A 12,667-nucleotide genomic window follows, 5' to 3' on the forward strand; every position below is an offset into this window, starting at 1 on the left:
GTCCAGGGATGGGCATGGCAGAGATTCAGGGATGGGCAATGGCAGAAACAGGAGAGGGCAAGATCTAGAACCCCTATCTATCTTCCTTTGTCCCATGTCTAAGCTGGAAGAGCAGGGCCATTAGCTGGCATCACCAATTTTGCTGCCACAGAACCAAATCTCCTATTAATATTTGTATATGTGTATATGAGAGTCTTAGTGCAGTGGCTTGAGTGCTGGGCTAGAACTCCAGAAGACCAGAGTTTAAATTCCCACACGACCATGGAAACCCACTGCCTTAGAGAAAGGCAATGGCAAACCTCCTCGGATTAAATCTTGCCAAGAAAATCCTGTGATGTATTTGCCTTTGGGGTGTCGTAAATTGGAAACACGCAACAACATTATTAAGACTTCTCTTACTTCTCCCAGAATGCCATTCCAACACTACTCTGCTGGTTGAGGGATTCTGGAAGCTACAGCCTCCCCCCCCCCCCCAAATAATATTTCAAGAGGGCCCTAGGATTGATGTCTTAAAAAACAACTACTTGTTTGACCTCTGAGTCATCTTTCACCTTCTGTACATGTATGCATTTCTGAAAGTTCCTGGCAGCACCTCCTGTTTTGGTCTCCAAGCACATGACGTAGCTTTGCAACCATACAGAGGCTGAGGGTCCAGTCTGAAGCAAGTACCAGCAATGGTATATACCTTATGTGCTGGAGAAGAGTGCTGAGGATAGTGCAGATAGCAAAAAATACAAACAAATTAGTACTTGATCGGATCAAGCCTGAACTCTCCCTGGAAGCCAAGATGATAAAACCGAGGCTGTTGCACTTTGGCAACATAATGAGAAGACACAACTCAAGGGAAGGTAGAAGGCAACAGAAAGAAAGAGGGCCCACATGATGGATGCATAGGCCCCAGATGGATATATTCAATCAGGGATATCAAGTGCCTTAATTTACAAGAGAGCAGAAGAGGAGTCTTGGAGATGTTTCATCCACAGTCATGGTTGAGCTCAAGGCTCTCCTCTAACCCTTTATCTTCACAACAACGCTGTGAGTTGTTGGTCAGGTTGAAAGACAGCAGGTGGCCCGTTATCACCCACTGAGTATCATACTTCAATAGGGACTAGAAAATGGAACTCTTGACTCCTAGTCCAACATCCTAGCCACTACACCACATTGATTCTCTCTTTCTAAGTACCTTGCACATTGTGCCAGGGTGAGATACTGAGAAAAGCTTTGGGTCTCTCTGTAATGGTCTGAAAGCTGATTGCTCATCCATTTGGTGACAATGAATATGAAACTTTGGAGGCAGGCTCCAGCAGCATAGACTATATCAATGCAGAGTGCAAGCAAGCATCAGATTTTGGGTGGTTCCCCATCCAAAAATCTCTTCACATGTGGAAAAACCGAGAATTAAGTTAAGCCTTGAAACCATGCCCTATGAGGAATGTCTAAGGGAGCTGGGGATGTTTAGCCTGGAGAAGAGAAGGCTATGATAGCTCTGTTTAAATATTTGTAGCCATGTCACATTGAGGACGGAGCAAGCTTGTTTTCTGCTGTTCCAGAGCCCGGATCAATGGATGCAAGCTCCAGGAAAAGGGATTCCACCACAGCATTAGGAAGAACTTCCTGATGGTAAGAGCTGTTCGACATTGGAACACACTCCTTCCTCGGAGTGCAGTGGAGTTTATTTCCTTGGAGGTCTTTAAACAGAGGCTGGATGGCCATCTGTCGGGGATGCTTTGATTGAGAGTTTCTGCATGGCAGAAGGGGGTTGGACTGGATGGTCCTTGTGGTCTCTTCCAACTCTATGATTCTACTTGCAAGGTGTTTTAATACTGGTCAGCTTCCATCATGCAGATACTTAATTTCCCCCCTTCCTTTCCAGTCCTTTCTCCTTGTGGGTTGTGTCTTTATTTTTACATTACAAGCCTGAGGATAGAGGCTGTCAAATCAACTATTTGTAAACTGCTCTGGGAGCCTTTCTGGCTATAAGGCACAAATGCTTCAAATATAAATAAAGAAATACATCTAGAAGTAGATCTCAGGGTGCTTTGCTGTAGATCAGGGAGGGCTCTCGATTCTCAAATGTATAATAGAAACAATGAAAAAAAATGCTTTTCTCCTAAATTAAGTTGCTGAAAAAGAACATTAGAGGGAAAACCAGGAGTTGATTTTTATATGAGTGGAAATCTGTGCATGTGCAGAAAAGAATTGTGAGTTGATTTCTGGGCTCAGAATCACCTTCCGCAGCTGTAGGAACTCCCATAGGAGTTTATCACACTGGGGCTGATTTTGACATTAAAGAGAGATTAAAGCACATTTAAAGCATCCCGCAAACGAAGTGGCAATGGCAAGTAATTGCACAAATGATTATCACATGCAATTGCGCATATAAAATGATATCGAAAATGCATTGTCACTGAAATCCCGAAAGTAAAAAAATGCGCATTAATGCTTCTTTGTGACCACTTTAATAGTGCAAAATTGTGTGAAACTGTTATGCATAATTATGCGATTTCCCCAGAATACTCACAGGATAAGCTCCCAATTTCCTTTGTGTGATCAACTCCTTAGAGATGGAAAAGTCAGCTTTAGTGCACCTTTTGTGCATGTTGTGTGCGTGTATGTCTGTGCATGTTTACAGGGAAAATTAAAAATATTTTAAAAAGAAAACAGAGGTTAGTTTCAAAGATTATAACCCCAAGAATCTCCCAGTCAAGATGAACAGTGGCCATGCTGGATGGATTTCAGAAAACATCAGGCAAGCTGTAGTGCTCTGCCTTGAGTGACTATTGCTCACCTGTTTCCAAAGGTGTAGCCATGTCAATCTGTTGCAGTGAAACAGCCGAGACTTGTGGTGCCTTAAAAATAACTGCACATGTTGCAGTGGGATCTTTTTTGGACCATTTAGTCCACAAAAGCTTATGTCATAATACATTTTTTAGTCTTTAAGTTAACAATAAAGCTGCTTCAGGTCACTTTGGAGGTATGGTGTTTCAATGATGCATGAATACCTAAGAGTCTGGAAGCTGCACCAAAGCTACACTCTAGTCCTTATGACTGGAGCTTGGCTTTGGTGTGGCTTCTGGACTCTTAGGACACATGCATCATTGAAACAGCATACTTGCAAAGTGACTGTCTGTATCAGGCCTTTAAAAAAACACACAAAAAAGCTGGCCCTTGCGGGTGGACCTCAAGAGTTTAAATTAAAAAACAACAACATATTATTCAATGTCTTCCCAAAGTCTTTAGCGTAACCACTTTCCCAGCAAAGCAATGACGGGGGTTGTAGGGAGGGGAAGCACATCACAACATTGTTTCCTATTCTAAAGATCACCTTGAATTCCTGCAAGGCTTATTTTTAGTTGATCAGTGCATCAGTTATAATTCTTTCCTGGCCTTAGAAAATAGCCCTTCCCTTCCCTCTCGCCTCCCCCTACCAGGTTGCAGACCAACCATTTTCTCCCCTAGCTCTGTGTCAGTGATAGGCAAAAAAAGGGGTAGTCATTTGCATAACTTAATACAAGCGAGGCACAGCATTAGTATTCAGATAAATGCACTCGTTGCAACTTTGCCAACTTGAGATCACTGCAAATTTGAGTGGATTTCCACAGAGACAACAGAAGGCACATCCCCCAGGCCAGCTTCTGCTCCTGCCAAATTTCAGTCACACAGCTTCTCAATGAGATGACTGCATTTTTATATTTATTTTATTTTAAAGATGAAGGAGAAAAATCATCTTTTTTCCCCTATCATTCTTGGAGCCAGCTGGATTTTGTGTTATGTTATTTTATTTCTTGCTGGAACACCAAGAACAACCCTGAAGCAAAAGAGGAAGGAAATTCAGGCTGGATGGGCAGAAGCTGTGAATATCTGACAATAGAGGGGTTCATTACGTCTACTTCATACCAGATACTTTAAAAAAAATACAATAACCAGGACAGATCAGGGAGGCACAATGCATTCTACAAGCTCTGAACACCTTTGGCTTGGTGAAGAATTGTGCGCTATTTGAAAGCTTTGCTGGAAAGGGAGAAAAAGAGTTGTCTTATTCAATGTTACTAAAATAGCTTGATACAGAATATAGGTATTTGAAACGTCTTCCAAAGAACTCAAGGGTTCCACAGTGGTTTATTAAGGGCAACCCATCTGAGGGGCATGCTTCTGCAAAAGACAGCTCATCCTCCAGAACTTATTTCTGTCTGAAAGAGCAAATGATGGGGAGTGTGTGGAGGTATGTGCAAGATCAGTGGATCTCAACCTTTGGCCTGCCATACATTTTCAACTATAGCTTCCATAACCCCTTACCATTGGTCATGATGGTTGGGACTTCTGGGAACAAATGGAAGGTCGGTTTTGAGAAACACAAATGTAGGTCACCCTGTCCCATTTTAGCCATTTATATGTTTTGGGATACAATGACCACCCTCCAAAGCCAGGATGTAGGTCAATACATCTGGTGGGTGCCAGGTTAAGGAAGGCAGATGTTGGTAGAATTTGGACAATTCACTTTTTAGACTACAACTCTCAGGCCCCTCCTAGGCTTAGCCCATGGCCATGATGGTTGTGGGTTCTGGGAACTGTAGTCCATAATGGAAACTCTTCCGTTAATGGATGCTAGGTCACAGCGGGAGCAACAGCAAATCCTTGTCAGCACCCTACATCAACTGAGTATACACATTAGAACAGGAACAAGGAGATTTCAGAGGTTCAGCCTTCCACTTTGTTTGTTCGATCAATCCATGTGCCAGAGCCATATATTAAAAACATGGCACAGAGGTAAAGACTCTGAGAATTGAGAAGCAGGAATGCCTCTGAGCTCAACTCAGGAATTTGTTTTCAGTGCCAGAACAGAACTCACAGCTACAAAAATCTCTTCCACATAATCACAAATACTTGGAACCCACAAAAGTCCATCTCAGTTCAGCAACTTAATTGACACTGCATCCTCATATATCTTAGGAGCAAGCCTTATGCATGGGATTTAATTATGAGTAAACACATTGTCAAACATTAGCAAAAAAGAAAAAGAAACTTCAATGGATGATAACTGAACTTCTTCAAACAGTTAAGATGTGAAGTAAAAGAAAACGGCAACAGAAATAGAGTCAGAACCCCTGAATAAACTGTTCAGAGATTTGTGCACAGGGACAAAGAGAACTACTGTACTATAAGAATCAATGCAGAGAAACAGAAGATGAGAACGAAAAAGGAAGAACAAGAGACCTATTTCACAGGATCTGAGAAATCATAAAGAAATTTAAACCAAGAGTGGGTATGCTTTACGACCAGCAGAACACATTACATGGTCAAATAGAAATAAATACAATGGAAACAATACATGGAAATATAAAAGAGATTAATGAAGATAGATTCATTTGAAGTAGTATTGTCTGAAGATGATCCTTCAATTTTAGAAAATGAAGTGGAAGCTGCACTGAACACTTGAGAGAAACAAATCACCAGGAACAGATGGCATACCAGTAGAGCTGCCTCAGTCTGTGGAGACAGAATTTAATCTAGTTCTAGAATCATAGAATCATAGAGTTGGAAGAGACCGCAAGGGCCATCCAGTCCAACCCCAGTCTGCCATTCAGGAAATCACAATCAAAGCATCCCAGACAGATGGCCATCCAGCCTCTGCTTAAAGACCTCCAAGGAGGGAGACTCCACTACACTCTGAGGGAGTGTGTTCCTCTGTCGAACAGCCCTTACTGTCAGGAAGTTCCTCCTAATGTTGAGGTGGAATCTCTTTTCCTGCAGCTTGCATCCATTGCTCCGGGTCCTAGTCTCTGGAGCAGCAGAAATCAAGCTTGCTCCCTCCTCAATATGACATCCCTTCAAATATTTAAACAGGGCTATCGTATCACCTCTTAACCTTCTTTTCTCCAGGCTAAACATCCCCAGCTCCCTAAGGAAAATTCTGCAACAAAGTCTTTCATCATATATGGAGTGAAAAAATGACTCATGTCTAGGAAGAAGCACTAGGAATCATATTGCTAACATACTTTGGATAATGGAACACACTAAAGAATTCAAAGGAAAATCAGTCTGTGCTTTATAGGTCAGTGGTTCTTAATAGATCATGAAAACTATGGATCACTCTTAAAAAAACGAGTGTGCCACAACATTTAATTGACCTGAGGCATAACCTGTACTTAGAACAGGATACTACTAGAACAGAATACAGAAAAATGGAATGGTTTCCAACTAGCAAGGGGGTCAGGCAAGGTTGTATTTTACCACCCTGTCTGTGTCTCCAATATGATTAGAGGAAGGAAGCAAGAAAGTTGGTTGAAAGAACATCAACAATTTAACATATGCAGCAATGAATTAGACAAGATGCTGAAGTGCAAAGATATATAATTGAATACTATATTAGGATGGTCCATGCCACTGCATTTCCCATTTTTATGGATGGCTGTGAAAGCTGGACAATGAAGAAAGTTGATAGGAACAAAATACAAACTCATTTGTGATATGGTACTGTACCGGGGAAGTGTTTTGCTGATACTGTGAACTGCTAAAAAGATAGCTAAATATCTTATAGCAAATCAAGCCTGAACTCTCCCTAGAAGCCAAGAGGACTCAACTGAGGCTGTTGTATTTTGACCATATCATGAGAAGCCATGATGCACTAGAAAAGACAATAATACTCTCATTTATAAGGACACCGTAAGTCGAGGTCAACTTGACAGCAGTTTACAACAAAACAATAACAACAACAAACATGCAGAGGAATGCCCTGTGGAGGAGGAACCAGAACTTTAGGTATTCCTGTTTTGTGTTTTGTTTTTTGAAATGTGAATTAGGAACACTTGCCAATCTATACAGATTCACCCTGTAATCTAACAGTAGATCATTAAATAATGTCTGCCAGCTCCAGTCTTAGAACACATGCCAGAGTTGTTTGCCAAACGCAAGGATTAATAGGACTAGGTATGTTATAGTGCAAGTCAATGTGTTTCAAGAGCCTGAAAAACACAATGATGCAAGTGCAAGTTGGTACCCTGTTGGAAGAGAAGGTTTAAGAACTTGAGGTCCATATGTCCACTCTGCAGAATATTAGTGAGCATGAAGCTTTCTTGGATTGAGTGGAGCAGACTGTCCTAGTTGAGGAACACACAGGAGATGTCTCTGGGGAGAAGGTCAGTTCCTATATACAGGAGACAGACAGTTGGAAGAATGTGACACATTGAAGGACTGGTGATCATGTTTAAATCATAGAATCAAAGAGTTGGAAGAGACCACAAGGGCCATCTGGTCCGACCCCATTCTGCCATGCAGGAACTCTCAATCAAAGCATCCCCAACAGATGGCCATCCAGCCTCTGCTTAAAGACCTCTAAGGAAGGAGACTCCACTACTCTCCGAGGGAGTTTGTTCCACTGTCGAACAGCCCTTACTGTCAGGAAGTTCCTCCTAATGTTGAGCTGGAATCTCTTTTCCTGTAGCTTTCATCCATTGCTCCGGGTCCTAGTCTCTGGAGCAGCAGAAAACAAGCTTGTTCCTTCCTCAATATGACATCCCTTCAGATATTTAAACAGGGCTATATCACCTCTGAACCTTCCCTTCTCCAGCCTAAATATCCCCAGCTCCCTAAGTCGTTCTTTATAGGGCATGCTTTCCAGACCCTTCACTGTTTTAGTTGCCCTCCTTTGGACACACTACAGTTTCTCAAAGTCCTATTTGAATTGTGGTGCCCAGAACTGGTCACAATATTCCAGGTGGGGCCTGACCAAAGTAGAATAAAGTGGCACTATTACCTCTCTTGATCTAGACACTATGCTTTTATTGATGCAGCCTAAAATTGCATTGGCCTTTTTAGCTGCCGCATCGCACTGTTGACTCATGTTCAACTTGTGGTGTACTTGGACTCCCAGATCCCTTTCACATGTAGTTTCATTCAGCCAGGTGTCCCCCATAATCCTATATCTGTGCATTTCATTTTTCCGCCCTAAGTGCAGTACCTTACATTTCTCCGTGTTGAATTTCATTTTGTTAGCTGTGGCCCAGCTGTCTAGTCTATTCAGGTCATTTTGAATTTTGATCCTGTCCTCTGGAGTATTAGCTACTCCTCCTAATTTGGTGTCAACTGCAAATTTGATAAGTATGCCCCCAATTCTGTCATCCAAGTCATTGATAAAGATGTTGAACAGCACTGGGCCCAGGACAGTGCCCTGTGCGACACCACTGGTCACTTCTCTCCAGGATGAAAAGGAGCCATTGTTGAGCCCCCTTTGGGCTGTCACACTTAGCTTGTTTTCTGCTACTCCAGACTGGAGCAATGGATTCAAGCTCCAGGAAAAGAGATTTCACCTCAACATTAGGAAAAACTTCCTGATGGTAAGAGCTGTTTGAATACTGCCTTGGCATGTGGTAGAGTCTCTTTCTTTTAAATAGAGGCTCGACAGCCTTCTATCGGAGTGCTTTGAGCATGTATTCCTGTGAAGCACGGGGTCGGACTGGATGGCATTTGTGGTCTCTTCCAGCTCTATGATTCTGTGAGATCATGGATAGGTTTCACTGGCGCAGATTTCATCAACCTGCCTTCAGATTCAGCGATATTGTCTCAGGGAACTTCATACCAACACATTTGAAGGGCATCAGGTAAGGGGAAGTTGCAGTAAAATGAATTTATTTAGTAATGACACCATATTTTCTTGGAATGAAATAAGTTTGCATTGTTAAAATCAGGTTGTCCATATGATGTTCTGGGGTGGAATGAGGGGGAGTCCCAAAATCCTGTCTGAGGAAGAGATCCCAAAAGCTTGCACATATTTCTGGGACCTTTTTTGTTTGCCTTGTAAAGGTATTACACTCCAATGGACTGGGAGGTTTCTCTTGCAGTTCATACAGCTACCACTGCTGTTTTGCAGATCCAAGTTAAAGCTGGGTCCTAGTTTGGAAAGATTAGAAGATGCCCTTGAACAATAGTGCTAGATTCAGTGTGCACTTTGACTTCACAGCTGCCTCCTCGATCTCTTGTTACTCGAACTCAACTTGGAAAACATTGCTATTTGGAGCTAAAATTCCCAGAATTGTCCCAGCATACAAAATAATTTTTCTTAACCTCTGCGTGGTACAGACGCAAGCACCACACCTGTCCTGGAAAACAGGAGCAATGAGAGCAGCAGCTTTGTTTTTGACCAAACCCAGTTTGGTTGATCAAGACTTTTTATCCATTCCCAAATCATACAGAACTCTTAACCAGGCCACAATACTGCAGCAGCGATCTGGTTTCTACCTGTTGTTCACATTGGTTGGTCACGCAGCGATATACACGAAAGTGCCGAGCTCAGCACATTTGGAATACTATTTCTGTCCTCCAAGTCTCCCTCTCTCCTTCCTCACCGTCTTGTTCTCCCATACTCTGCCTGCTGCCTCTAGCTGCTGGCTCAAGACACACCATTATTAGACATGGCCCCCTTTCCTCCCCAATCCCTTGCACAGAGGTTGATTCAATGCCAGCAAGGAGCAGGCGCCCCAGGGCAAGAGCGCCACAACCACTCAGCCATCATTAGTGTTACTGCAAAGGGAAGTTGTAGCTGGGGGCCCGGACCAAGCCAGGCGTGTAAGTGTGAACTCAGCCATCCCCTCGACACCTCCCTTCCCCACACGTCCTGGCGCCCTGAAACCTACCCCAGGGGCACCACTCTCTGTGCTTCCATCGCTGCCACTGAAGGCATCTGACAGCAGATGAGCCAGGGTGCCCAGCCAGCTCCTCCGCAGGGATGCCAGGGCAGCAAGGCCAACCTTTTCTCCTCCCCAAATGCGACTCCTCCTCTGCCTTTCAGAGCTGCACTGCATGCCAGGGAGAGGTTTCGTTGGTGCCCCTTATGCCATCGACTAGAGGAGGTTTGGGCATAGGACAAGGCCACCCCGTCCTCTCACTGTCCTCTCACTGGCCTAGGTGGCATGCGTCTCCCTGTGACCCTTAGGATGACCCTGGGCCGCCCTGTTTAGAGCCAGCCTTGCCATGCTAGCGGCAGTGGGCAGAGAAGCCACGAAGGATGCTGAGCATGAGACAGGGACATACTAAAACAAATGACAGTACTTGCCGATAGGGAAGTCATACTTGCCTATAGGGGATCACTGGAGAATACTTGCCCATAGAGAAACATTGCAGAACAAGTGCCCATAGGGACACATTGAATGCTTGCCTTATGTTTCCCTATGGGCAAGCATTCTCCAGTGATTCTCTAGGGGCAAGTATGGTTTCCTTATGGACAAGTACTGTAATTTGTTTTAGTATGTATGGCCTCAGGAGACAGGCAGAGAGGTCTGACCCCCACAGTCCATGGTCCATTGGGTTATGCTGGGCACCAACCCTACCAGGATGAGCCATTCTCTGCTATGCTATGGCTTTCCAAAGGGCCTTGTGCAGCAAGAGAAGTTTCCCAATGGATTCTGCTGCCTGTGGAAGACTAGCAGGGAAATGGGGCTTCGGATCTGGCTCTTTGGCCAGAGAGGCAGCCGCTTGAGGGACTTGCCCCAACACTTAGGACCTTTTCACACATGGAGGAATGCCTCACCATCCCAAAAGAAGAATGTGGGGCCACTGCGAAGATGCACAAAATTATGCACTAACTCATCATGCACCGAGATAAAAACAGCATCCATCCAAAAGAGAAAGCAGTGTGAATGCGAAAGAATTCATCACATGAATGCATACGATCGGGCCAGGATTTGGGCCTCCTGCAATGCTGGGAGCCAGGTACAGGAAGTCTAACTCTGAGCATGTGCAGAGTGCCTTTCAGTCCCCCACTATCACACACCCTGGATGCATCTTAACCCGATTTGGCCCCGCTTTAACTCTTTTCTGGCTCAAGGCTATGGAACTGTGGGAGTATGTTGTGGGGCCCAGAGCAGACTCTGGCCCAAGGCTATGGAATTCTGGGAGTTAGGAGCATGTTGTGGGGCCCAGAGCCCAGAGCCCACAACAAACTCCAACTCTCAGAATTCCATCGCCTTGAGCCAGAAAAGACTTAAAGCGGGGCCAAACCGGGGTAGTTCTCCAGTGCGGTTGCAGCCAATCAAGGGGGAGGAGCCCAGGCTTTCCCCAAACAGCCTCTTGGGGGACATCCTGACCTTTGGAGGGGGCGCCCCAAGGTCGGGGGGGGGCTTTGGCCCCATGGGGGTTTTTTTTGGGTGGGGGGGGGGAGAAAGATTAAGAGTCAGCCTCTGGGGGCATCTTTCACCGCAGAGAAACAATGCACTTTGATCCCGCTTCCTACAGAGTCCTGGGTCGGGGGGGAGAACAAAAGGGGGGCGGCTCAAAGTTAAACCCCAAGGAAGAGTCAGTCCCATGCCTAGTCCTAAGCCCGATCCTCCAAAAAGAGGGGAGAAAGAGGGGTCCTTTAACCTCCCCCCCCCAGAGCCAGGTCCGGGGGTTCCTTTCCTCTCGCCTCCCCATCCACAAAGCATCATCATCATCTTCATCATCATCATTAATACCCCGCCTCTCCAATTTGGATCGAGGCGGCTTGCCACATTAAAACCCCTCCAACCCAAGGACCCCAAAACGACCGATTCAGATCCGAAATGCCAACCAACGAGACCAAGCGGACGGGGCAGTCGGAGGGAGGGGAAGAGAGGGCAGGTTTGGAGCCTCCTTCCTCGGAGATCAAACTGCAATTGGGGAGGAAGGGGGGATCTATAGCCGAGGGAGGGATCCCCCCTAAAAGAAAAGTCTGCAGAGCCTCCTTTTCCTTGGGCTGACTCTACGGAGAGGGAGTTTTCCCTTCAAGGTCAAAGCCAGGCAGCTCCTCCAAGGAGACCCCCGACTCTTCCTCCGCATCAGACCCTTCCTCCCTTCCCCGATGGAAGGATCCAGGGTCCGATCCTTTTCTGCTCCATCCATTACGCCCCACGACCTTTGAGTTCGATGAAGGACGCGAAACTGAGCCGCCTCTCGCTTTGATTCTTTTCTGGATCAAGGCTATGGAATTCTGGGAGCTGGAGTTTGTTGTGGGGCCCGAGGGCCCCACAACAAACTCCAACTCCCAGAATTCCATAGCAGTGAGTCAGACAACAAGTTAAAGCGGGACCAAACCGGGTTATTTCTCCATCCCCAACCAAGATCCTTACCTGTGCCGGCTAAATAAGCCAAGGAAAAGGTCCAGGTGAGCAGAGGCGGCGTCCTCATCCCTCCCTCCTTTCTCGCCTTGCTTCCACACGACCCTCCCTCTTTGTCCCGGGTTCGTCTCGGGTTATCTCTCTCGGAGTCGTTGCTGTTGCTCGATCTGGAGCCAGAGACGCCAAAGGTGGATCCTGACCTTGGCAAGCAGAGGCTGGAGGATCCTGACCTTGGCAATTGGCAGAAGGAAGGGAGAAGTGGCCTGTCTAAAACTATTATTGTTATTGTTAGTATGATGGTTCGGGGTCCTGCCCTGCCTGGTTTGCCCTCCGTTCCGCGGCTCCTTCTTTCTTTCCTTCTTTCCCTCCTTCTTTCCTTCCCTCCTTCCTTCCACTCTCTGCCTCTTTCGTCCTCCTCCCAGGAGCTCCGGCTCATTCAGCAGCAGGGCAGCGCCGAGGCCACGCCCACCTCGCTCCTGATTGGCTGCTCCGCAGGCTGCACTCATTAAGAAAAAAGCGAGAGCGAGCCCTCTTCGTCTTCTTCTGAATCATAGCATCATAAAGAGTTGGAGGAGACACCCCCCCCAGGGCCATCCAGTCCA

General features: G+C 45.7%; 1 protein-coding gene across 3 annotated transcripts in view; it reads right to left on the reverse strand.

Annotated features, from left to right (window-relative positions):
* The window catches only part of KIRREL2 (kirre like nephrin family adhesion molecule 2), a 57,906-nt gene extending 45,458 nt beyond the window's left edge, over positions 1-12,448 (reverse strand). For all 3 annotated transcript variants that reach the window (XM_042438864.1, XM_042438865.1, XM_042438863.1), the window contains exon 1: positions 12,078-12,448. In XM_042438864.1, coding sequence (XP_042294798.1) covers positions 12,078-12,135 — 58 coding nt within the window. In that variant the 5' untranslated portion in view covers positions 12,136-12,448. The remainder of the gene's footprint in view (positions 1-12,077) is intronic.
* Positions 12,449-12,667: the final 219 nt, after the last annotated feature.

Source organism: Sceloporus undulatus, chromosome 9, assembly GCF_019175285.1.
Source record: "Sceloporus undulatus isolate JIND9_A2432 ecotype Alabama chromosome 9, SceUnd_v1.1, whole genome shotgun sequence".
Lineage (NCBI taxonomy): Eukaryota > Metazoa > Chordata > Lepidosauria > Squamata > Phrynosomatidae > Sceloporus > Sceloporus undulatus.